The 27,666-nt window shown below is 36.4% G+C and overlaps 1 protein-coding gene across 2 annotated transcripts in view; it reads left to right on the forward strand.

The window, feature by feature from the left end:
* Positions 1-27,666, forward strand: part of LOC145660679 (uncharacterized) — a 118,149-nt gene that overhangs the window by 4,903 nt on the left and 85,580 nt on the right. For both annotated transcript variants that reach the window (XM_081726015.1, XM_081726016.1), the window contains exons 2-3: positions 15,959-16,128; positions 20,426-20,531. In XM_081726015.1, coding sequence (XP_081582141.1) covers positions 15,961-16,128; positions 20,426-20,531 — 274 coding nt within the window. In that variant the 5' untranslated portion in view covers positions 15,959-15,960. The remainder of the gene's footprint in view (positions 1-15,958; positions 16,129-20,425; positions 20,532-27,666) is intronic.

Raw genomic sequence — 27,666 nt, forward strand, 5'->3', positions numbered from 1 at the left:
GTGTGTGTGTGTTTTGGTTTGTCTCTCAATCGCCAGGGTTTCAACTGGCGCTGTTCTGAGTTTCAGCTGATATGCGCGGAGCGATGATTTCTCGTCCTTTTCCTGCCGCTTATGAAAAATATGTTTCTTGGTTTATTTGTTTTAATAATTCATGAAGACACGACAATAGTAATAAATGTATTGGAAATTCGCACGTCATGTATTTGCAATCCTCACAATTAAAACCCGAGAGCATGAAAACTATTTTGCTTATTCATTTCAATTGATTAAGGTAGAAAGGATAAGAAATGAAGTTATTCTCATATATCTACCTGGAAAAGGTCAATCATAAACAGAAACATACGAGCAGCCACCCTCCCACACAATAAATTAAAAATACGATTTTTTTTTTCTAAAAGCACAGCAACTCTATATTGACACTGAGTAAACCACAGCGAACCGGCAACAATCATATTAACAATTTCTTCAATAGTTGTGTCTGCGTATTTTTCTCTTAGTCGAGCGTACAAATCGTTGGCAATTTACTTTGCTTGACTTTAAAGAGGTTTCCCTTCCTCGTGTTTGCGATAATACTGAGAAGATGATAATTCGGATTCATTCATGATTTCAATTTCGCGCTTAATACTGTCCATGGTTTCAGTTTCACTACACCCACGTACCCACACTAACGCACGCACGAAGACGATATTTGGCAGAGCAGTGTTACTCTCTGCACAAAAGTTACAGAAGTTACATGTGAGTCCCGTTCTTTGTTTTGTTTCATTTATCAGCAGGCATAGAAGTTTCTTACGGGGTAGCAACTCTAATTCATATATCATATAAAAATATTAAGCCATTTCCTATCCATTGTGGACGATTTCTAACATTGATCAATTAACTAATTTTACTGGTCCTCTGCTTTTGTTATAAGATTTTTCAAGTTTATAATCTTGCAACACTTGCAAGAGACTCGCATCTTAGCTGCCGGCTTTTCACTCCTTTCTTTCCTTCTCTCTTTCCGATTCTGAGTCGTGACGTCATTTTCATAACCCTTTACTAATAAATGTAGTATCATTTATTTTAAATATTGTTTCTGTATTGACATTTTTATATACTTGAACTCAATTAGCTCTTTGAATTGATCTCCTAAGTAATGTTTTACTTGTGTAACGGGAGGAACTATGTAATGTGCGCGGAGTCGCCTGAATTGAAGCTGCGTATCTCGGCTATCAGGATAAGGTCGCGGCAAGTATAGTCGATAGGCGAGAAAGGCCCATAAACTTTCCGCCACATGGCACAGAACACATTCAATTTAGGGGAGTCTCGTTTCAAAAATAACCTGAAATGAAATCTTTGAGTTTTACGTCCCACGGTTATGCCGGTTAGGCTAAAGGAGACGGTGATAATGAGTAATGAATGAAATGGTGGAATGAAGATAGTGGGAGGAAACGGGAGAACCCCTAGAAAACCCACGCACACGGTGTTTGTCCACCACAAAGTTCACTTGGCGGGTATTGGGATCGAACCCGTCTCGTTTCAAGTGTACCATCTTCTGAGGATTTGCTGATGGACAGATACAAACATTGATGGACAGAATATATACGAGTTCACATTAGCTCTTAGGTGAAATGTCGATTTATCACTGAAGACGACACGGTCCAGAAAATCTTCATTGTTATGCAGCAATATTTCACTTGCGAAATTGGCACATAAACCGTAATATTAATTTTAAAACACCCTGCATTACTTCAAATTGTGTCATCCTATATTTATGTCTTTTATATACATATCATCAGGGCCGGTCCTAGTCAATTTGTCGCCCCATGCAATGGCATAATTTGCCGCCTCCCCTTTCTCCAAAAAGAACAAATCTTAAAAGTCATGATTTTAAGTATGCTACTTCAAAATGAACAACAAAGGTGAGGGTAATTGCAGTTGCACTCAGAAAGGCTTAAATACTTACTAAAAATGCAATCCCGTTGTATCTGTTTTTTTAAAAATCTACAATGTTAGTGAAAGATAAAGCAAACACACCTGCAGAGGAAAGATGGTAATCCTTTTTATAGAATTCATTATCGAGCTTCAATCTCAATGTACCAGTTTGCAATTCCAGTGCAACTAGCTCTTTTATCTTTATTTCTTGATTTCTCTTCTATATCTGTTAACATTAATATATATATATATATATATATATATATATAAACTTGTTTCTATCTTCAATGATAAGGAACTTGTTTCTGACAATAACAAGACTAGTTGTCATATCAAAAATGTGATAACTTACTAAATGGAACAGATATTCACTACTATTCGAGAATTGAATTCTTGCATTTGGCAACAATCAAGCAATTTGTGCTCGGATTTATTCGACCATTTGCTTTAGCATTGTCCATGTGGCCTTAAACTAATGAAACCTAAATATAATTTATGAATGTAGTAATCAAATAGAAGGTCAGCTTAGTAAATGTAACTACCATCATCATGAAGTCTGTTTCCAACAAGAAATATTTAATTTAAATAATATACTTATGACAGATTTTGCCGGACCATCCAAACATGCCGCTCCACGCAAATACACGTGTTGCATATATGGTAGAGCTGGCTCTGCATATCATATATATCTAGTCGACAAAATATTTATATATGACATTTAGAAAAATACTATTAGGCAAATTAGTATTAGTTTTTACCTTTAGACAAGTTATTTGAATTTTATACTGTTCGTGACATTATTTTCGTACTTATTAAAGGCCTGCTTTCACGAAAAAACAAAATATCATTTCTACTTTTATTTCTTAGTTGATATTGATGAAAACTGCTGAAACCCGAATTGTTAATAGGTATGGTATTCATGTAAATTGTAAAATATTTGTAGCGTATCAGTATCTAGCGTTTGGTTTATGTTGCATTTTACGGTGATTATACCTACATAAAAATATTTAATACTTAAATAGACGTAAGATATATTACAAATGACTGTTTGAAAAAGACGAAATTTAGAAAAAAACGAGAGGCAATGTTTTTTTTTCTAAAAAAACTTACATTTCTGAAAAAATACGAACGGTTTTTTTTTCTATTTACAACACTACTCCTCAGTACCGCTTGGACCTGCCTGCTAAGCTTCTGCCCTGACTCGGTTAGATGGCATTCGTGCTTTTTATTGGCTACCTAGCACAAATTGGTTCGTGTTTTATGCACTGTGGTTTTTATTCCATGCGTCCACACTATATTTATACTCATGACTACATCACAGTTACAAATAGGCTAATGATCATTAATCACTACTAAGTTAGCCACAGTCCCTATCAAGTGATTTGGGGTAGAAATTAAATAATACCCTTTGCAGACGATCTAACAGATCTTAAGATATTGGTTAAGTGTTAATTTGGATCTTATGGGAAAGAAAACTTTATGATAGTATATAACAGTGTAGATTTTTTTTTTTCGAAAAAAATAAAATTCTGAATCTGACTGTCAAAAATCCATATTTTGAAAATTTTCAAAAAATTATGAAAAAAAAAACTCAAACTGGTACGAATATGTCCCCAAAGTTTTATTTTGGGATCATTTATTATAAGAGTTTCCAATTCCAAACGTAGAGTTGAATATTGCGTTAATTTCGATCCTTCATAAAAAAAAAAAAAAAAAAAAAAAACAAGATAGGGGAGGCCGGGGTAATAAGAGACAAAAAAAAAATTCTAGCACTTGTATTGATTTCTTGAGGAACTAGAAAAAATATATGTGATTGTACTAAAAAGAATGAAAACTACTGATGTATTAACACATTTTTCCAGTTGCTTTTTCATGAAAAAAAAAAAAAATGTTAAAGTCAGTGTCTCTTATTACCCTTATCCGGGTAATAAGAGACTGGGCTCTCACTGCTTATGCAAATAGAATAGAAAATGAGTAATAGTTTTAAGAAACATCTTCAGACAATTCTGAACAATTTACTTTTAACAGATCAGAAATATGTACATATGTTCCAGAAATATCAAGATTTAAAAAACGAAATTCAATAGTTCGTTCGGAAAATTTAGTTGCCTGAGTATTAAATATCAAAAACCATCAAAACAAAGTATAGTTGAGTTTTACGTAATCTAGATACATCATGGACAAAACTCACACTACCAAATAAAAAAGAATGCGAATGTCGACAAAAAATTTTCTGGAGAATGTCAAAAATGAACGTAAAAAGTGCTTAAATTCGCAAGAAAGAAAAACACCGCATTTGAAAAATAGTTTTAGCTAACTTAAATGGATTGAAAAAGCTGTTAAATTGTAATCATACAAGAAGAGAACATTAAAAAATGTTGCAAACCTCTTGTTGATCAAATTTTATGTAAAATATAGAAAACTATATTCTCGAAAACTACTGTATGTAAGATGAATATTAAACCTTTTACGATGTACAGTCGAACGAACATATGAAAAATGTACAAAAGAGTTTGGAAATTTTATGCTAGCCTATGTAAACTCCAAGTTATCATTAAAAAAAAAAAAAAAAAAAAAAAAAAAAAAAAAAAAAAAAAAAAAAACCCTCATAAATGTAACTTGAACTTTAGTGTAACATAATTATAGCAGGTAGGCCTTATTAATTATCTTAACCACTTAAACATAGGAAAAATGTATAGGCCAAAAAGAACTGTTGGCATATAGGCATGAGTACAACAAATGTTGAGAATAGTCCTATAAACCTAGGCCTACCAAAGAAGAAGAGTCATATTTAATCTTTCTGTTTTGGTTTCAAAAGTCCTTTTTCACTTTCCTATAAACACAACGAATTTTTGGAGCTATCATCTGGAATGGCCTATTTCCATCCAGTTTGATAGGTCCATAAAACAGAAATTTGGATGTCACTGTTTGAATGTCATCATAGGCAGGCCAATTGAAGCCATTTAGTTCTTTTTTTCAAAAATTTAACCTTACACGGTTTTTCATCTGGGAAAGCAGTATCCCTTTCAACATACCAGTCAAAATCGTAGTAAACAGCGTAATACATTTCTAAGCAAGATTCTGCTCTGGTTGATCAATTTCTTCTGGCAAACTTTCACCAGTTGATGATGAAAATAGAATAGAATAGAATATTTTTATTGTCGTTAAACAACATTTGTTGCAATAGACAACGTCAAGAGATTATACAAAATATATACATTGAATATATAAGTACATAACTAGTCACTTTTTATTTTTTAACTCTTTCTCAAATTCTAAAACGCTATACACAGCTGTTTCAATGAGCCAAGATTTACAGTGTTTCTCGAAGTTTCTATTACACATACCACGAATTTCTGTAGGTAGAAGATTATAAATCTTCATCGCAGTGTATTTATAACTCTTTTGTGTTTTATTTAACCTGAAATATGGTGTATCGAGGTCGTCTCCGTATCTTGTGTCATAGCAATGAATTTTATTTCGGGTACTGATATTTTCCAAGTTTTCTTTAATATACATGAGACAGCTATAGATATACATTGAGGGCACTGTCATGATTTGCATCTCTTTAAAGAAAGGTCTGCAAGAGTCATTATCACGTAGTCCCTTTAACACTCTTATTGCCTTTTTTGCCATTTAAAAACGGTTTGAGCACCAGTTGAAATACCCCATAATAATATACCGTAGAGCAATAGAGAATGAAAGAAAGCATAATAAGCTGACAGAAGTATTTTTTCACTAACAACAGTTTTTAGTTTACGTAATAAATATATAACTCTAGATAGTCTTCTACATAGATTTTCAGTATGTATGTTCCAGTTTAACTTTGGATCCAAGTGGACTCCTAACAATTTTACAGAATGACACTCATTCAAATCATGTATGTTGTTATTAAGATGAAAATACAAAACATCCGTCTTTGATTCATTTAATAGCAGCCTATTACAATTTAGCCATACTGAACACGCTTCTAACATTTGAATGTTTTTAGTTTGAATATTTTTTAAATTTTTATCCATGGTTAAGACAGTTGTATCATCAGCATACAAAACACTGTTAAAAGAAAGAAAACTTGGAAAATCATTAACGTAAACTAGAAAAAGAAATGACCCCAGGACACTTCCCTGTGGTACACCAGTTGTTACGTGCAAAAATTCTGAAATTGAATTACCAACGCGAACAGCCTGTTTTCTGTTACTGAGATAAGATTTAATCAGAGACAGTTCTTTTTCTCTAACCCCATAATAATGCAATTTTGAAAGGAGTATATCATGTGACACTGTATCGAAAGCTTTAGTTAAATCTAATAGTGTTGCACAAACATTCATATTATTTTCAAAACAGTCTAATACTTGTGATACTATATTTTCAACAGCTTTAACTGTGGAACGACCTTTTCTAAATCCAAATTGCGAGGAATGAAAAAGCTCATTCTCTTCAAAGAAGGTTGATAGTTGATCTTTGATGCATTGTTCAAAAACTTTCGAAACTATCGGTACTAAAGAGATTGGACGATAGTTTTTAACCTCATTTTTATCATCCTTTTTATGTACTGGTACAGTTATAGTATATTTTAGGCAATCTGGAAAAATTCCCTCAAAGAGCATCCAATTTAGCAGTTTCCAACAAGCATATTCTCCACTGCCACTATCTATGCACAGACTTTGACTGGATTGCCAGAGTAGGAATTTTCCTATTTACTTTCTATATACAAAAAAAAACTAGTAGGTTATACTCGTCACATGCGGTAAATAAACATAAAGTTGAACTGGGGTAATAAGAAACAGCTTTCTCTTATTACTCATTCAAAATTTCTAAAAGGGATAATAAGAGACGTGCCCTCAATTGACCTGGAATGCAATGTTTCAGCATTTTTTAAAATTTCACATCAGTTTTCATAATATTCACTCTTCATAATCATCAGCCTTCATAATCACATCAGTCTTTATAATCAGAAAGTTACATAGCAGTCATTTCCACATTTGTAACTCACTTTTCTCAATAAAATTTTATTTTAAAACAGTCACGAACTTTCGTGGTAAGTTCAAAGTGAAGGTATTTTTGCAAAGCGTGACAACAATATAAAAAAAAAAAACTCATTAGTTCATAAGTACACGTGGGGTAGGAAAGTAAAGGTATTGACGGTTTCATTACTCATTTTTGTTGTAATTTTGATTTGATATTTAGCGTATTTTGTGGCCGTGTCTCTTATAACCCCTGACTCCCCTAACAGGTGAGAAATAAGGATAGATTAAAATAAAATTAATAACATATTAGTATCAAAAAAAGGGACCAGGTGTTTGTTTATATTTGGAAGTTCAAGCCTTGTTTGGATACTGCTTACAAGTTAGGGGTTAGGAATGAACTTGAGGAAAGTTTTTTTTTTTTTTTTCTGTCGTAACTACATATTTATCAGGCAATGTGTATAACCTGCCTGCTAGAGGTAACAGAGTTCACCTTACACAAGACATCCACTGCACGAATCCAAAGAACGTCTGGCTTCGCAGAATATTCAAAAGGAAGACGGACCAGCTGGATATACAAACGTCAATTTCGTTTAATTTTTCCCCAAAATAAATGCCAGCCACCACCTGTTGTCATAGATTGTAGTTATGTATCCACTTACGTCTGCCACTGCCAATTTGTTCTCGTATTTGGCAAGTGTCTATTCCAATCCACAATACGAAAATACCGTGACAGAATGTTTGGGAGTATCTGAGGCTGCAAGAATGAATGTGTGGAAGTTGGCAAGATTGTAGAACACAGATCCCCCCTTCAGGCCCACCACCCAGATACCAAGTTAGGTGAATTACGACAAAGTAGACTATTTCAAACTATTAACTAACCAAAATACTATTTACATAAAACGATTTCTTCCAATAATCTACGCGTACACGCCTTTGGCGTGGGAGACCCGGGTTCGATTCCCGGCGGGAGCTCATGTGGTTCGGATTCCACGTTAATCAGTAGGTCCAAGTCTCATATAGCCTCGCTGCTGAAAGGGACGCTAAACTAAAATCAACTCAACTCAATTCCAATAATCTGCATTATAAAATAACAGTAGGGGACAGAGCCCCCCACACACCCCGAATGTATATTGCAAGTGGAATTTTGGTTAATTAATAATTTCGAATAATTTATTTTGTCGTAATTCACCCAACTTGCCCTAAAAACGAAACTAACCACGAACATCAATAACATCAGACAATGCAAAACAATTTACCCATTTCTAACAAATTAATTTCAAAGAACGCCACATTGTATGCCACAAAAAAACATTTTCTAAACCCATAAAACCAAAACGCACATACAAATACAATAGAATAAAGAAACAGAACACTAAAAGAAACTATAAAATGTACCCAGAACACACGAGGTGTAAAAGCAATATACTGCAGTATATACATACTTCGACAGTCATTCAATACGATCACATACCACGTCTATCGTCAATGAACAATTCAACATCGACTCCGAATACGAAAACGAAACTTAATGGAACTTAATGGAAAAGCAAACTAAAATAAAATTTATGCACATAAAATCAATGAAATAGCAAAAACAACTTCATTTATCTAAAATTGTAATTAATTAAAACATTATTATTACTTTATGTATAAAACAATAGACCTACATATGACTGGTGGTTAAGTAAACAAACATGGTAGTGGACTGTTCAAAGATTGAAGTTCAGTGTTCTTAGTTTCGATAATTATTTTTAAAAAATGGAAGAAATGAACACAGAAAAGAATAAGGAATGGAAAGGAACCAAAACAAGATACGTAAAATATATTTCATTAGTTTTAAAAAGGGAGACCTGTGTTCTAGAACCTTCCCGTGAAAATTCTGAGATGCGAGAATTGTTTGGCTTTGTAGAAGCGATGTTGTAGGAAACAGTCGATAGAATCTTCTGGACTGACAATGCATTCCAATAAAATTTGCCATTGACTAATGAAAAGGCTGTCGGGGTATAAGAATTGTGTTGTTGCAGATGTCGGAATGCATTTTGGATGTTGCAGACATGCTCGGGCTGCATCCTCTTTATTGCAATCAACCCCAAAGGCCCTTTCCATGAGCTGTTGGAATAGAATGCCATTCAACCACTATGCCAAAATCAGTTTTATACAAACGTAAGTTTACTAAGATCTTGTTTTGAGCACTAGTTTCATGAGAAGAATGGTATATCCTTTTCGGTCTAAACTGGTTTCTCAAGACACAGCAAGTTTCTGTTGAAAGCAGTAATGTTGTGCTTGAGACACTCCAAAATTATAATATAACTGACATGCTCTACTTTTGTTTCCCTTGCCTAATACATTATAAATGAACGAACAGTGGCTTGCTTATGTCACGGTGAGGGCGTTTTTGTGAGATAGCCAGGGGAGAGCATAAGTTCTCTTTGCAAGCACCTTGGTATGAAGTTGCTGCTTTACATATATGTTCTCTCTATAAATGTATATTTAATACCAACTTTTTATGAGTACTTTAAAATCGGGTCCGGGCTCGCCCTCTCGGAAAGAGCCCCAACCAAACGAAAATGAGACATATTCTCAAGTTACAGATAATGTGGAAAAGACAAGTATCGTGATGCTTGTTGTTCGATGTCTTCTAATTAAGAATAAAGATGCTAATAGAGCCAATGCTAAAGCAAATCGCCCGAGTGCTATTAAGGGCTTGTCCCCTTTTCTCATTAATAAAATTATAATGCTGGACAGGTTAAAGACACCAAGAAATTACGGAATGTGGCCTTTTATTGGTGGAAACCTTCAACAAGAAACAAACAGCGAAGCTACTTAAATTGACTACCATTGGACCGGTTGACGTGTTGGTAGAACCTCATCGTCTACTGAACGTCTCTCGCCTTATGATATCATGTTAGAACCTCCTAAATCCCACCGAGGAGGAGGTTAAATCGGATCTGGCTGACCAACATATTGTAAAAATAGCTCGCATCAAACGCAAGAAGTCAGGTGAACTCGTTGCTACTCAGGTAGTAATTCTTACTTTCAGTTTGCCTACACTTTCGGACTGTTTATTATCGACTTAAGGGCCGTCGCTAAATTCCCAGTTCCCTACGTTGTTTCAAATGTCAACACTTCGGGCACACCAGCATGTCATGTAATGCGAGAGCTGCTCTTTGTGCGAATTGTGGCCAGGGTAGTCATTGTGTACACAGCGACTAAACCCTTTTGGTAACCTAATACTGTAGCTGCGGGGGGTGGGTATTCTGCTTGGTCTCGGGACTCTACAGCCTTTCAACGTGGGAAACGTATCCAAGAGCTAATGGTTGTTGAGAGGATCTCTTCTGCCGATGCTAAGCGTCGCTTAAAGGAATGCATCCCTTCCTCGCTTTCTGTGCTATTTGCTACTGATGCAACTACTTCTTGTGAATCTGTGGCAACCTAGACGTCCGATGTTTCCACCCAAACAAATCTTGTTGCGCTCAAAGTCCAGAAATTCTGACCCCAGTTGCATCGATGAGCGAATCTCCCAAAACTCCACGTATTTTTATTAGTGGTGCCGAAATTGATTTTATTTCCGACAAAAGTTCAGAAATTCAGTCCCCAGTCGCATCTACTAGCGAACCCCTAGAACCCCATATTTTTTAATTGGGGCCTTCGGCGAACTGCAGCTCATCGCCACTCACCGTATATGACTGGCCTAAAACTTAGCCAATATATACGCCAGCTCAATGATACGATTCTTTCCTCGAAAGGAGCAAAATCTACTCCTGTTCCTAAGCCACCTTCAGTCTCTTTGAAATGTGACATTGTGGAAGACGACCTGATGGATACTGAGTGGACGGTAGTTGTCCCACGTGGAAAGGTTCACCTCAAACATTAACCTTTGTTCCTAGTATTACCATTTATTGTTGTTATTTATTTATTTATTCACAGAGTTTCATATAGCATTAAGCCAATGGACTGGAACTGAACAATATAAAAATAACAAATAAAACAAAAACAATAAAAATTAGAAAAGAAGTGCAAGCACAGAAGCTTTACCTCTAAATTTACAATGTTCTCTTTAGCTGAGTTCTAAAGTTTTGTTCAGAAGTAAAAATATTGCATCCTGTTAGCAGTGTATTGTAATCATGTGCTAGTCTATGAAACAACGAGCGTTTTACAATTGATAAACTAGGTGTCTCGTAAGTTAGCAAATTAAGAGAACGAGTTCGCCGGGGAGGAACTCGAAAGTTAATCTGTGATAGTAAAAATTCAAATCAATTTTACCATTGATAATCTTATATAGGTAAAGTAGGTCTGTAGCTCGGCGTCGTTTCTCTGGGGTACATAAGTTCATTAAAGACATTATTTCTTGTCTCATGTGGTGATCTAACTCTGGAATTCTAAATGTAACTATGACTATAAAGAAGTTTAAGACCAAGTCGATGCGTGATAGGTTAGTAGGTACTGCCATATTCCATACAGGCGAATAATATTCAGTAATTGGGGAAATATAAGCCTTATAAAATGTTGTAAAGACAGGGATACTTTGTATTTCGGGAAATCTATAAAGTAGACTAAGCAGTTTCATAGCTCCTGATAAGATTTATGAAATGTGATCCGTAAAGGAGAGTTTTCCATCAAAGACAACACCTAGATCTTTTTGAGATGACACACGATTAATTGGTATATTGTTAACATTGTAAATCGGAAGAAGGGCATTTTTTAAAAGTGATAGACAGGATAGAACATTTGCTGTTGGGATTTAAAGCTAAATTCCAGGTTGTACACCAATTACTTAGCATAACTATGTCAGCTCGCAGTAATGAAGCATCAGCTTGCAATAAAGAGGGTTAATGACTAAAGAGTTTACAGTCATCAGCAAAAAGCAGTATAGTTGATGAAGAGAACGAAAAGATACTAGATAAATCGTCCATAAATAGTAACAACAAAAGTGAACCCAGCACGCTTCCCTGAGAGACTCCGGATAACACGGGACTGTATGAAGATAGGGATCCAGAAAGAGGAACCCGTTGTTCTCTCCCTGAAAGATAACAATCTAGGAAAGAGAGGATCTGTCCATGAATATTATATCTATTGGAAAGTTTGTAAAGAAGCAACTTGGTGTTAATGGCGTCAAAGACCTTTGAAATGTCAAAGTAAACAATATCAAACTGTGCATATTTTATCTATTGTTATTGTTATATATTTGTTATTTCTCATATATTTATTATTTTCTCTCTGAAGGTTTTATCTCTAATTTGCAGCAGTTTTTCCTTATATTTTACTATACTTATTTTTAAATTTTATTTAAGGCATATTTGAGCAGTCGTGTTTATCGTGACGGCAGTAAATAGTCTGCTGACGTCCCCAATAAACCTCAATCCATCTAAGTTACCGGAAGAAATTCACTGGCGGGAAATGATATTTTTCACTGCGTTTTCGCCAAATACCTAATTTCCTGATTTCTCGGCCATAATAGACAATCCCACACGTGATAGCCTGTTGATGTTGGATTGAAATGATGCTTGTAATTTGCTAAGCGAAATTTGCATTTCATAAATTTTAGTGATTAATAGACTATTCACCAAATAATATTCCTTATAACTTCTCTTTTTTCCCGATATTTCAAGTGTTTCGCTCAGGCACTTTTCGTCAGAATCACAAAGGCTTGTCGTTTTTCCATATGCATTTTTGTTCACATTTTTATTGTTTGTCACCACATGTTGTTATAGATTGTACATCCGATTTTATCTGTTGTGGTATAATGATGAATATTGCGCAATATATTTTTAACGATAAACTATAGTTGGCTACCTATCCCGATCGGAAAGAAACACAATTGGAAGGAACATTATTTGGTGAGTACGCGATTGATTATTACAATGTGTTCTACACGCTCTCGTGTATTTCTGGTTTTGGTGAATGATTGTTTCTGACTATACGTAATATTGTTTCTGACTGTACATACATGTACAGTGTGTGTACTACTATGGGCTGCCAGAACACAATTTTTGGATCAAAATATCCGATATATTTCATTCAAAATTTTTCTTGTAGGCCTTATATCTGGAGAACTACATATGGTGTAGCCAAACCCCAAACTATCATTTAACTCGGTATGATGTGCTTATTCCGAAAAAAAATTAAAAAAAAAAAAAATAAAAATAATAAAAAAAAAATTGTGGCTCCTTATCCAAAAATGCATCAAAAGATCCAATGTATTTCAATCAAAAATTTTCTTGTACGCCTGATGTCTGGAGAACTACTTACAGTGTAGCCAAACCCAAACTATTACTTAACTCAGTGTGATGTGCTTATTCCGTTAAAAGAAAAAAAAAAAAATGATTTAGAGGCCGTTCAAAAATTTTGTGACCCCTGATCCAAAAACTAATTCTTGGCCAAGATCGCAATCTTTTGATGCATTTTATGGATTTTCCTAAAATTCTTTGCAATGATCGCAATCTTTTGATCTGTCTTTTGGGATCATTTCTGAAATTCTTGTTAGCCCTCAGTTATGCAAATTTTGAAAAAGTCATCAACCATATTAGGATAGTTTTCTTTAAACAATCTGTATATCTCCATTAAACTGCACAGAAAAAAGTATCTTGAAAACTTAAATTTTCTGTCTATTTCTATCCTTCATAGATACATAATCCTGTATTGTAGACATGCACTATTTACCTCATCTTTCATAAAATAGCCTAATAGCTTCAGCAGTTTCTTGTAGTAAACACTTTCTTCCGGGTTTCTGCTCTGTATTATCTAACATACCTTAGTTTGTAGTTAATTTTTTGCTTGAAGAACCATATAGATTGAGGATTGAAGTCGCCTATTATGTACCGTATATTCAATGAATCATGCAAGCATCTTAAAATCATAAAGTTTGCTTTCTCGCTACTTGGATTTGTAAAGTTCATCTTAAGATTATGCAAAACAGGACTGTATAGTGTCTCATTGTCACTTTCAGAGGATTCTGCATTGGCAAACTGGTTATTTTCGAAGGCTTACTGTACTCTTACTCTTCCTTGTATAATAACCCTTATACACTAACTTCTTCCTTTTAATAGAGACTCCACATCCAGAAGACAGTTATTAAGATTTTGTAAACCCTGTACTGGAGAAGTATACACAGTTTCCTGATCAAATTCTGATATTGTAGCACAGTCATTGAGCACTGACTCATCTTGAAGGTGCGTCCTAAACTCACTACGTATATTTAGATGGTTATTTTATATATTTGTTTATATTATAATCCTTTTGCGAACTTCCGGATATAACATTCAGATAATATTTTACATAGTTTCGTGAAGTGCAGACTCTCCAAATTTGAAAATGTTAAAAGTAATTGATTCTACCTCTATAGTGAAAAATAAAAACATCTTGTCTTAGATGATGGGGCGTTAATTTTAATTTTTCGTTGTGTAACAGTTTCGGACTAAATAGAACGTTATGATTGTTCTGCGTTATTAATGACTGTATTTTGTAGTTCGTTGGCAGACTAGAATAGGCTTCAAATTATGAAAAACATGTTTTTCTGTATGTGAAAAATCTGAGAACTTTAGATTGAATTCGTCGATGTAACTGGCGTTGTTTGTGTATTTGGATTCCATATCATTGATATGTATAAACTAGGGATGGACAATTCCGGAATTTTTACTTCACGGTATTAGGAAAATAAAATCGGAAAATTCCGGAATTTTTCCGATTTCTGGAAAACAAATTAGCTATAACTCACAAAGCGTGAAAAAGTGAATGACTGGACCAAGACTCGAACCCGAAATCTTCGACATGCGTGCAAAGGCGTTAACCACTACCCTACCCAGTCTGCTTTCCCAGAATAGCCACACAATACTCTCACTCCTGAAGTCGGTGCTCTCTACTCAAATCGCATGGCTTATACCACACTGAGAAGCGGACTGGTTAAGAGCCTGACATACTAAAAATAGTACAAAATGTACCATTTTTCTTTTGCTTGGTTTTCTTAAGTGAAATTAGATAATGAAATGCAACTTACCACAGTCATAGATAATGTTATTCTACAACAGAAAATATGAACCTGAAGTATTTTCAGTGTTCCCATCCATAGAAATTACAGTATTGTCAGAATAACATTTGTCCCCAAATCTAAGTTAAGGCAGCACCTAGAGGAACGAACTCAACTGCATTTGATTACGTATTATGTTATCTTGGAATCCTGTGAATTGCTTTTTAAATAATAATTGTATTTAGTTTGTAATAAACAAAATAGTTTTAACATGCATTTATTAAAATTAAATAATAATGTTATTTAGAAAGTAGTTCATGCTTTTTAAGTAACATTATTTAATCATTAACATAAAATTAGCTGCATTTACTTAAATACAATTATGGACGCATTTATTACTTCTGCTGTTAAAGAGATGTGTTCCACATATCTCTGTAACAATTAGAAATAGTTGTGTTCATATTTTTCATTTCTGTATTGGGTTCCATTTGCTGTGATGCAAATGTTCCTTTTTGGTCACTCCTATATAAACCTGCTTATTCACAATTGTCTTGGTACACTTCCGAAGATATGACCTTGTCTAGTAATAGCATTTATATTCTGTAAGAGATTTTTTCGGATTCTTTGGTAGTACTAATCTGAGTAGGGTGTTACTTTTCCTGAAAAATTTCGTGAAGTGGTTAGAAGTAGCTGGAAAAAAAATAATAATGTAATGTCTTCTTTGTGAACTTCTTGTGGTTCCTTATTGAATCCCAATATTTAGGAAACTGATTTTCCTTTGAAACGAAGGCTTTATATCTATATAAATTTTACTTGATGCACTACTAAAATGATATTAAACGTTCTGTAAACAGATAGTGTGCTAAAGTATTGTGTCTTACGTATACCAAAGATAAAGTGTTGTGTCTCTATATAAATTTTACTTGATGCACTACTAAAATGATATTAAACGTTCTGTAAACAGATAGTGTGCTAAAGTATTGTGTCTTACGTATACCAAAGATAAAGTGTTGTGTCTTAACATATATCAACGATAAGGTATTGTGGCTTACATATAACAACGGTAAGTATTGTGTCGTACATATACTAACGATATAACTTGCATGTTTTTTCCTAGGAATGACATCGTACGATTCTACGACGAAGTTGACTGTGCGTGACAGCTTTGATGATGATGATGTAAGTGATGATGTGGATGATGAAGTATTTATCCGAGATGGAAGAAATGGTTTTAAAGTGGATGAAGAAAGTGGCGTTAAACGCCCTCTCATGGCACCAAGACGTAAGGTGAGTACAATTGTATGAGTTTGTATAAAATGAATTTTCCATGCTTAATTATGACGATTACATTATTATATTTCACAATAAAAGAGCACAAAACTTTGCCTATGCCTTGGTGAAATTACTTTTTTTCAGGGAGAAGTTGGAACATTAATTCCAGTTTAGCCCTAGACACCGAGTTACATACTGATGAACTTAATGAAAAACCGATGTACGGAACAAATTAACTATGCAGTACTACGTTAGTTCTAATGATCACAAACATCTTGACTCATAGGCTTTATTCTCTTTAACTCTGTTTTCGCAAAATTACACTTCAGATAAACTACATATTGAACCAACATGGGACTTCTAACATGTTATTCAACTCTACACCAAATGGGCCGCGGTGGCTCAGTAGTAGAGGGTTCACCTCTAGTACTTGGGGTCCCGGGTTCGATCCCAGCCCCCACCAAGTGAACTTTGTGGTGGACAAACACCGTGTGCGTGGGTTTTCTCGGGGTTCTCCCGTTTCCTCCCACTTTCTTTATTCCACCATTTTCATTCATCACTCATCATCACCGTCTCCTTTAGCCTGACCGGCATAACCGTGGGACGTAAAACTCAAAGATTTCATTTCATTTTCAATTTTACACCAACATTTTCTTCGTTATGGTCTCTTCTGGGGGTATGGAAGTTCAGTCATAAAGTGTTCAATGAGATGCTAGAGATTCCTGGTTCGATTCAGGCTATGCGAGTTGGTGATTTATAACGTCGTGTCCGTGGTTCTCCCGATGTTCTCCCTTTTCTTCTACATTATCCATTATCATTCCACCCTTTCTTTCACCTTCATTAATCATCTTTCTCCTGTAGCCTACAGGGCGTAATTGTTGAACGTAAAACTTGAAAAAAAAAATGTTTGATAGACTCTTCTCTTCAAACCACTACCACTTATACCACAGCCATGAATTTCTACCACTTGTAACTGTCTTATAGCTTTATGAAGTAGTTCTTAATAAGAGGGTTACTTACAACAAAAATTAATCATTTTTGTTGCCATTTGTATTTTCTTGCAAATTAATAAATATGGACAAATACTTTATTTTTTATCGAAGTTAAAATATACGAATTCATTATTTGGGTGTAAAAAATTCACATAAAAATGTTACTCTGCGGCGCGGGAATCGAACTCATGACATCTGATTCCACAGTCCAGTACGCTAACCGCATAGCCACAGAGTATGATACTGAGATGCCGCATTTTCATAACGTTTTGCGTTTCTTTTTTTCTTCTTTTTCTTTTCTTTGTGTGTGTGTGTCGATTCAAGTGCGATCCGTGAAGGCACTGTTTTCAATTTTGGGTCAAATCATTGTCACTTTTTCTGGAGAATTCAAATATGTAATAAAAAATTGGGGTTTCCATTTAAAATTTTAAAGTTAACCCCCTTATCCCCGAAGGGGATGGGGATAGGAGGTTGTGTTTGGTATCCTTTTGATAGCTTTTTCAAAGCTGTTTAACACTGTTATTTTTGTTTTGCTAATCTTTATACTTCGCAAGATATTGGACCGTCCCGGGACTTTTTCCGCACTCTGTATATATATATATATATACTGTTTTTTTATTTTCAAGTGTCGATGAAAGAAGAAGAAATTATGATGAAATTATGTGAAAAAATCGAATTCGAAATTTCAAAAGATTCAAATGTTTCATGTCCCCTACATGCCTAAAAACAGATTTTTGGACGTCCGTCCATTTGTCCCGATGTAGATACGTTCACTTGCCTACGGACCATATCGTTCAATGTGTTGAGACCAAATTTTTAAAGTAAAATTTTCATAAAAATTATTTATGGTTGTTCTACTAATTTTCTTCCTACCACCAGAAACAGGAATGTTTATTGAAGGCTGAAAGTCAAACTTTGGGATTTTCTTAAAAAGGGCTCTAACGATTTTGTTCATATTTCATAAATCTATGTCTTAATAACAACCCTATAATATGATATAAGTCATTTTTCTACCTAGTTATATCATAGATACTGTCACAAGTTTGAATGTGAATAACACAGAGAGTATTAACACCAAGGCAATTTATTTTGGTTATGTTTTACATTGATATGTTGTACACCTGACGCACCAATCATTTTTCGAAATGTCCCCCCTTGGCCTTGATGCAGGCACGAAGTCTGTCCGGCCACTGGTCAATGGCATTACGCACCACGTCCATGAGAAAATTGTTCACTGCTCGGGTCAAGATTTGTTTCAGACTTTCGACAGATGGATGCCGTTTATGGCAGACCTTTGCCTGAAGGACTGCCCAAAGTTTGCAGTCCAACGGCTTAAGGTCCGGGCTGCTAGAAGGCCAATCAGCGGTAGAAATGAAGTCGGGGACGTTCCGTGCCAGTCAGCCCTGGGTTGTTTTCGCTTTGTGGCCTGGAGTGGAATCCTGCTGGAAGGTCCACCTTTCTCAGGGAACATGGTAGCAGACAGTGGTTTCACTATATGTGTTAGCACTGTGTCCTGGTACACCTAGGCAGATGTTTTAACACCTTGTTCGCAAAAATGCAGCTGGGTTGTGCCTGAGTAACTCACTCCCCACCAAAGCATCACTGAGGCAAGATGATGTGCCCTCTGAACCCTTGGAGCTGCCTCAGCAGCTGCAGTAGATGACGTGGCATGCACACGGTCATTTTGGGCGTTGTAGGCCTGCTCAATTATGAACACCTTTTCATCAGTGAACATAATATTTCTGTGCAGATTGTTGGCGTAACGCCGTAACAGTGCCTTTGATTTATGAACCTTCTGCGACATTAATGTTTGGGTCAGAAAGTGACCAGTCCGCCTCTTATACGCCCGTAGATGTAGGTCACTCCTGAACAGACGAGACATGGAATTTCTGCTGATGTTCATCTCAGCAGCCATCACACTTTGTGTTCGAACAGGATTTCTTCGAATTCTTGCTGCGACTGATTTCTGGACCTGCGGGGTTTGTACCGTTCATGGTCTGCCACTCCTTGCGCGGTCAGCTGCCGTTCCAGTCTCGGTGTATCGCTGTATGGCGCGATACATGAATCTCTTGTTGATTTGTAGGGTTTTGAGGAGGTTGAAAATCTCACCTTCTGTCTTCCCAACCGTGTGTAGTGCCATTACCAGAGGTGACCACTTGAACCTAACCTCACTCAACCTCACGCTCACAAACTCATTTCGACCTCACCCTCACCTCACCGGTCTGACCTCACGCTCACTTCGTGAGGTTGAGGTCAAGTGAGCGTGAGTTCCGAACTCGTGAGCGCCGACCTCATGAGTTTGGACACCTTTGGCCATTACTGCTACACGATTTTCGTAATCGCCTCACTCCATCAGAACTCACTACAATATCAGTGTATGTCATGAACAGTCAAACACACACTATATGCATCTTCCGCTTTATACACAGATGGCAGCACTGTGCCACTCCGGACGCCTACAGCGCCACTCCAAACTTTGTGAGATTATTTATGATATGAGGTAGAGAAAATCCAAAAGAAGTAGTTTACTTTTGGGGATGGTTCTTTCTGGACGATTTTCTCAGAAATGACTTGGCGATTTCGGTACTTTGGCGTACACTTACACATTTATTTTACTTACAGGTCACTCTAATTTCTCAAAACAAATTGCACTTTCTAGCTTTTCGCTCTTCCGTGCAGCCTTGATTACGAAGTTGATAGCAGGTGAAAGAATAATTAGAACATCAGGAAAGTAAAATGAACGGACTTACCAGGGTCAAACAGTGCAAGAAAAGCACCTCCAAACTTCCGGTTAATCATGTGAGTGATCAGTCACAGGACTTTGGACATTTTTTTTCTTTCTTTTTTGCCGCCTCGATCCTGATAAGTCGCGTGCGTTTCTTTTATTCGTGGTGGTTTTATTATACTTTCTCCTGTTTTTAACCTCCGTGATTAAGATTTTAGGGGAAAGCCGAAAACTAGGATGTGAAAAGTGTTTTCAGGAATTACAGTTACCTAAAGTAAAATGATTATAAAAATTCCTGAACATATTAATACATTTCTGATTCTTGTAGTTCAGCGTCTCACAGTTATGACCTTCAGGCTAAAGGAGACGGATGATTAGTGAGAGTGAATGATTGTGAAATTATTTTTTATGCTTTTCATCGGACTCAGGACCACATGCACTAAAGGCAGACGCGCTACCCACTAGACCAGCAGCGAGAGCTGTGTGTTTCGAAGAACTATACCGATAAACAACGTTTAAAATTAATATTTTTCTATGTAGTAATTTTCAGTTATTGTTTTCCATAAAATATATTAATTTTCTCTTGTACTTACAGTGCACAAAGAGTGGTCATCTTCATACAGAGGTGAGAAGAGTTCCATCGTGTAAAGTACTATGCGCTCCGTGCTGTTACGGTATTATTGCTTTATCAGTACTTCTAGGTAAGTTACTTCATTATCATGCTTTTAACTGACGTTATCGTAGATGGGAAGTGTTTCAGGGCGCACTTTACATTAAAAAAAAAAATAAATAAATAAATCCATGATTATGTACTGAGGCTAATGGAGACACTGGTGATGAGATGGATGGATAATACAGCTGGAATGAATAAAGTGGGAGAAAACGAGATAACTCAAAGAAACCCACGAACACGGTGCTTGTGCATCTCAAAGCCAACTTGGCGCGAGCTGAGATCGAACCAGGAACCCCGCGCACCGAAAAATAAAATAAAATCTTTCAGTTTAACGTCCCACGTTTATGCCTGTTTATGCTAAAGGAGACAATGATTAGAACAAGTGAATGATGATGTTAGAATTGGTAGGATGAGAAAGTGGGAGGAAATGGGAGTACTCCGAGAAAACTCACGGGGCACGATGTTCACGATAAAATTACGTAGCTGGGGATGGACCCAGGGACCAAATGCACCAGAGGTAAGCACTCTACCTCTGAGCTACCGTGCCTCCCAACGCACCAGAGGTGAGCGCTCTACCACTGAACCACCGCGGTCTCCACAACATTTCGCAACTAGTATTTTTACTATAAATAGTAATAAAAATAATAAAAACTAAAGACAGTAAAAAGGATCACGCATTAGAAATTTCAATTTCGTCCGACAGATGGCAACCGCTGGAAAACGTTTGCTGCCATCTAATGGTGATATGTGTTACTTCTACTTCTTTGCAAGAAAGTAGAATTCAAAAATTTGTTTTTACTCAAGAATTGTCAAGTGGAGTAACGGACGAGCATAAATCACTGTTACCCGTTAAGATGTTAGTGAATTGACTCATTCAACGAACTCGGCTAAGATAATTGCTCTAGCTATGTGCTGCAAAAGAACAATCAAACAAAAATGGTTTCATTCAAGTTACCGTGTGCACTAACGGACAAACATAAGGTGCTGTTATATATTAATAAAAGAAGGAAACAACCAAAATTTTTGCACACCGAATCCCCTGTTGATATGAATTCAATGATAGACAAGCAGTGAAAAAGTTGATGACTGGACAAGGACTCGAATCTGGAATCTTCGGCGTACCGTGCCGATATGTTAAGCACTACGCTACCCAGTCTGCTTCTCAACTGGTAGTGGTAGCATCGAGTTTCGGTTGAGTCATCCACTTTTTGACTCTTTGTGTATCATTGAATTCTTACCTACAGAGGATGTGGCATATAAAAAGTCCGATTGTTCCTTCCTTTCATTACATAGAATGATAATACAACCGTCAAATGTGTTCTCAGAGTATGAATCGTGGATTGTCCAAGCACAGCAGCCAAGATGTGGTACAAGTCATATGATCTAAGTGGAGAGCACCGACTTCAAGAGTGAAAGAGTGTATGGCTGTTCTGGGAAACGGACTGGGTTGCGAAGTCGTTAACGCATCGGCACGGTCCCCCGAAGAACCTAGGTTCGAGTCCAATTTTTTTCCCCACTTTTTGTGTATCCTAAGTCACTGTTATCCAATAAGATGTTAGCGGATTGAATTCATCAACAAACTTGGTCATCAACAAACTCATCAGCAGTCTATTAAAAAAAAAAAAAAAAAAAAAAAAAAAAAAGTTCCGTTCAAGAGTTAGCATAAGGATTTATGATGTACTGACGGACCGCCAACGTACTCATAACAATATTTATAAGGCCTATTTGCGTAATCCTAGTAAGATAGGTCACAATCAAATTAAACTTCCGCATCGTGAAAGTATGGAATATGATATCATCAATACAGCATAGAAAACTCGAGAACCTAAACAGGAAAATGAGAGTGAAAACTGAAGTTCTAGGAATATGTGAAATATTGTAGCCAGATCGTGAAGATTACCCAAATGAAGAACATAGTATGATCTACTTAGGATTGGAAGATGGAATAGCAAAGTAGAATCTCTTCTTGGTAGCGACAAGAAATAAGTTTTGCAAGCTTGTTCTTATTTCAACCAGACTAAGGTATAAAGTGTATTGAATTTAGAAGTTGAACTACAATACAGTAAATCAAACAGGGGATCTTTTTGGTGAGCAATTTACTGATAATAATAAAAAAGAAGTGTTCACTGTGTACAGTTTCTAATTTTAAGTCATTTGGTATTCAAAATAAAACGAAAGTTTAATTATATTTAAATTGTGAAAGTTGAACCGAAAAATGTAGTATTATTGGAAATTTACGTGCCTATTCAGAGTTATTAGGACGAGAAGTCTATAGGCTGTACGAACTGCTAGAAGAGGAGCTTCTGAGGTGATGAAAATTTAATCACTATGAGTTACTGGAATTGATGAAGAAAGAAAGAAAAAAGTCAAATGGGATGTAGGAAAATAAAAGAGGAGCCCGGTTAGTGGAATTTTATAGAAACCATAATCTTATGCTGACAAACACACTCGCAATGCAATTACTGAACAGGTACACATACCAGAGATCGAGACAAAAACAGATGTCTAACTACATACTTGTTCAGCAACCCTTAAATCAAATGTGAGTGAGTAGAAGCTACCTGGGAGTAGACATCCATTAAACTCACAACCTACTGCAGAAAGATGAAAGAAAAAGTATATAGAGAGCAAGAGATATCAACTAAGCAACAGTTGAGAAAACTATTTTGTTTAATGGAGACATCAACTCCAAATGGATAACAATGAAAAAATAAACTTACAACTGTAGAAGATAAATGCATAGCCAACAAAAGATGTAGAGAAATAGACAAACCACTCTAGGAACATGAAGATATCATATATATTATGAAAGCAGTTTCTAGAAAGAAGAAACTTCAAACAAAATCAGGGATAAACATGGAAAACACTCTAAAGTAAATAAAATGGTGAAGCTCCAGTGAAAAAAAAAATACTAGCTAAGATTATAAAGCACTGATTAAGAAATCAAAATGAAATAAAATATTTGTTTAGCGTCCCATGATCATGCTCTTCAGCTAAGGGGGCGGATCATTAAGGCAAATGAATGATGATGGGAGAATCGGTAGAATGAGAATGTAGGAGAAAAGGGAGTACCCTGAAAAAAAGCCACGGACACTACGTTGTCCACCACAAACTTACTTGACCCGGGATCGAACCAGGGACCCCACGCATCAGAGGTAAGCGCCCTACCACTGAGCCCCCCTGCTTCCCTGAAAGAAGAAGAAGAAGATAAGCAGAACTTTCCAGAATATATATATATATATATATATATATATATATATATATATATATATATATATATATATATATCACAGACGGAATACCTTAAATATTTAAGAGGAGCTTTATGATTTAAATCCCAAACCGGAGAGGTACGCGAAAGTTCAAGGACCACAGACCGCTAACTGCAGCCTCCAAAGTATGTACTAGGGGGTACTGTAGCTCAGGGATAGAGCGATCACTTGTGTTGCAAAAGATGCCTGATTCAATCCAAGCTTAAGTGAGTTTGTTGTGGGCAATATCGTTTCCGTTTCCTGTCCCATTCTCGTTTGACCAATTTTTTCCTACTAACTTTCATTAATATTCTGTCTTCTTACCCTAAAGGGCATAATTGTGAGACGTTAAGTTGAAGATTTCACTGTTCTTCAATTTTTGTACCTTCTGAAATTGATCCTGGGCTTCCGGGTAACCATGCCAGTGCGTTAACCTTTCGCTTTCTGCTTCGTGCTCAGTCATTTTCACTCTTGAAGTCACTACTCAACCATTTGATGCAGGATAAAATAGTGATTATCACACTTTTACGGTATCTCGAAACCCGAGTTCAAATTCTCGATCCAGTCTTAGATTTTCACTCTCTGAATTATATTGAATACCCATTTGTAGATGATACGATGTAAGTAAAATCCGGTTGTTTCCTGCATTTATTACATAATATCTAATTCAACTGTAATAAGTGGTCGGTAGTATTGATACTAGATTATTCAAGTATAATAGAAGTTATCCGTCCTTGCAGCCTGGGTGGCTAAAATAACCTCAATAGTTAAAATATGTGGGTGATCAGGAGATTGATTTGGTAACGTAGCGGTCAACGCATCGGCACGGTAAGCAATGGACCCCGCCTCGATGCTCTGTACAGTCGTAAATATTTGGCTCTTCGAATTTTATTGAAAAATCTTTGAGTTTTACGTCCCACGGTTATGCCGGTTAGGGTAAAGGAGACGGTGATGATGAGTAATGGATGAAATGGTGGAATGAGGAAAGTGAGAGGAAACGGGAGAACCCCGAGAAAACAAACGCACATGATGTTTGTCCACCACAAAGTTCACTTTGCGGGGACTGGGATCGAACCCGGGATCCCAAGCACCAGAGGTGAACGCTCTTTCACTGAGCTACCGTGCCCCCTCGAATTTTATTGATTTCGTACCTATGAATATAGTGGAAAACAATAGTTAGTTTCTTCCGTTTACCGTATAATACCTGTGTAGAATAGTTGGAGCGGAATTCCTCTTTCCTCGACTTACGCGTCCGCTTATCCGGATACTCCCCCGAGATGCTTGTACTATTCTTAACCAAATTTGACATGGTGATTCGAGAGCGCGCTGAGTGCCGTAAGAGGTCGCATATCTCGACCGACATACCATTGAGGAATAAACACCGAAAAACTGGGTGTCCGAGATCCCTGACCCACTTTTCACCAAATTTGACATGGTAATGCGAGAGCGCACGCTGAGGGGTTGCATGTCTCGGCCGGACATACCAGTGAGGCTCTAGAACATAGGAAGTGATAGTAAACTCACGAATCAATTATTGATAGCCTTCTAGACATCGAAATCATTAACATATCATATTCAAAGTAATGAAACGCTTGATTAGAGAGACAGGCTGTAATATAAATTTGCCAAAGGAAAAGGAAAGGAAAAAGAGTATGCAAAAGTTGAAGACAATTACTTTTATTCAACAACATTTACATTGAAGAAGCAATTAAAAAATCTATTAGGACTTCCGAGAAGTATATAAAAGTGAATGGTAAATTATTCTACATGATAAGATTCGGAAGTGAGATTGCACTAGTAACAGGAGACGATGAAAAACTAGCAGTTTTACGTCAAACTGTTGAAAGAAAGATACAAACTGAGAAAGAACAAGATGAGAATGAAAGTAATTAAATGTGCAAAGGAAAGACAAAGCGAAAGGAATGCGTGCTTAGAAGAGGGAAAAAGTAGCAAATGTGAAAATGTTTATGTACTTGAAAAGCTGATCAACTCAGACAGAAGAATTTGATGTGTGAGGTCCCTGGTTTGTACTCAGCTCACGCCAAGTGGACTTTGTGGTGGACAAAGTGTGCGTAGATTTTCTCGGGGTTCTGCCGTTTCCTCCCACTTTATTGATTTCACCATTTCATTCATTTCTCATCATCACCGTCTCCTTTAGTTGAGCTGAGTTGATTTTGGGTTTAACGTCCCGTTCAGCAGCGAGGCTATATGAGACATGGGCCTACTGATTAACGTGGAATTCGAACCACATGAGCTCCCGCCGGGAATCGAACCCGGGTTTCCCACGCCCACAGGCCGTTTCCTTTAGCCTAGCCGGCATAATCGTGGGACGTAAAACTCAAAGATTTCATTTCAACTCAGACAGAAGAAGAGCAAGGGGTGTGATAGTACAAATATATCAAACGGTTTTCGATGCAAATAATATGTGCCAGTTACTATTGGATACTCGCTATTAACTAATAGAGGTCAGTGGTTGTGCTATTTCAACATACATTAGACATATATAAAAGTACTATCAATAGGCTTTAATACCAGTACGTGACCTTAGATTGTAGTGGAAAGAACACTATTATTTATTTCCTTGAAAATGTCGAATTTTATTCCCTTGAAAATGTCGAATTATGAAAATAATAATAAACCATTTGATGGACTGCTTTCATCTCTAGAAATGTGCTGCTGAAAGTTACCGTTTGCCAGTGAAGGCATATAGAGAGCATGCTCTATCGGAAATAACTTGCAGAGTGTGCTTTAGACGAGTCAAAGACAACGATTTTGACGTGAGTGACAAAAAGCGACCCGGTCCCTGAAAACATTTGAAGATGGAGAATTAGAGACGTTACTGGAAGAAGATTCATCTCAGACTTATAAAGTTTTCTGAAAAGTTTAAAAAACAGTGAGAATGATCCAGAAATCAGGAAACTGGGTACCACACGGATTGACAGAAAGTGACTTGCATGAAACGTTTCAACCATTTGTAAATTGTTGCATCAAAGACAGAAACAAAATTCGTCTTTGCATTGGTTTGTGATTGGTAATGAAAAGTTAATTCGTTGTGACAATCTTAAGCTTAGAAAGTCATGGGTGCGTCCAAGGGCGCCGATTTCTCTGTAAATTAAGGGGGAGCCCCATTCAGATGAAGAAATCATATATGAGGATTTTAAAACAAATTGCATTCAAATTATGCCAAATATTGTAATTTTACAAATACAGTAAGGAGGCCCACATGAGCTTGGGGGGGGGGGGGAAAGATCGGCGCCCTTGGCTGCGTCCCGGCGAACCATCAGCATCAACACCACAACAGGATATTCATGGAAAGAAGATCATACTGTGCATTTCGTGGGACCAAGTCGGTGTAGTTTGTTATTAGCTGCTGCAACCGAGTCAAACTGTTAATGCTGAACGCCACCGAACTAAATTATTTAATTTGATTCGAGTACCTAAAGAAAAACGCCACAATACCAAAAGACAATGACAAAATTATTGTTCTCTATACTATAACAGTGACAGATCACGTATTGTAAACTTAGTGAAGGAAACCTTGCAAACACTTCAATAGGATATCGTACTCCACTTGTCCTATTCACGGACGTCGCTCCTTCAGATTATCATTTGTTTCGGTCGATGCATCATGGCTTTCCTGAACAATACATCAGATCTTTTGAAGACATAAAAAAATTGACTGCCTCAAAAGAACCTGATTTTTCAAATATTTATTTTATTTATTTTTTATTGCGGAATCCATCTGTTACCCCAAAAGTGGGAAAAGGTTGTAGCTTCCGAAGAACGATACCTTCAATCAAATATAATATACTTTCAATAATAGATTCTTTTGAAATAAACATAAGTTTTTGTTGCAAGAAACAACAAGAATTAATTCAAGTACCTAATAATTTATTGTTTGCTACGTAGTAA

Source organism: Thermobia domestica, chromosome 9 (assembly GCF_964235325.1).
Source record: "Thermobia domestica chromosome 9, izTheDome1.hap1.1, whole genome shotgun sequence".
Taxonomy (NCBI): domain Eukaryota; kingdom Metazoa; phylum Arthropoda; class Insecta; order Zygentoma; family Lepismatidae; genus Thermobia; species Thermobia domestica.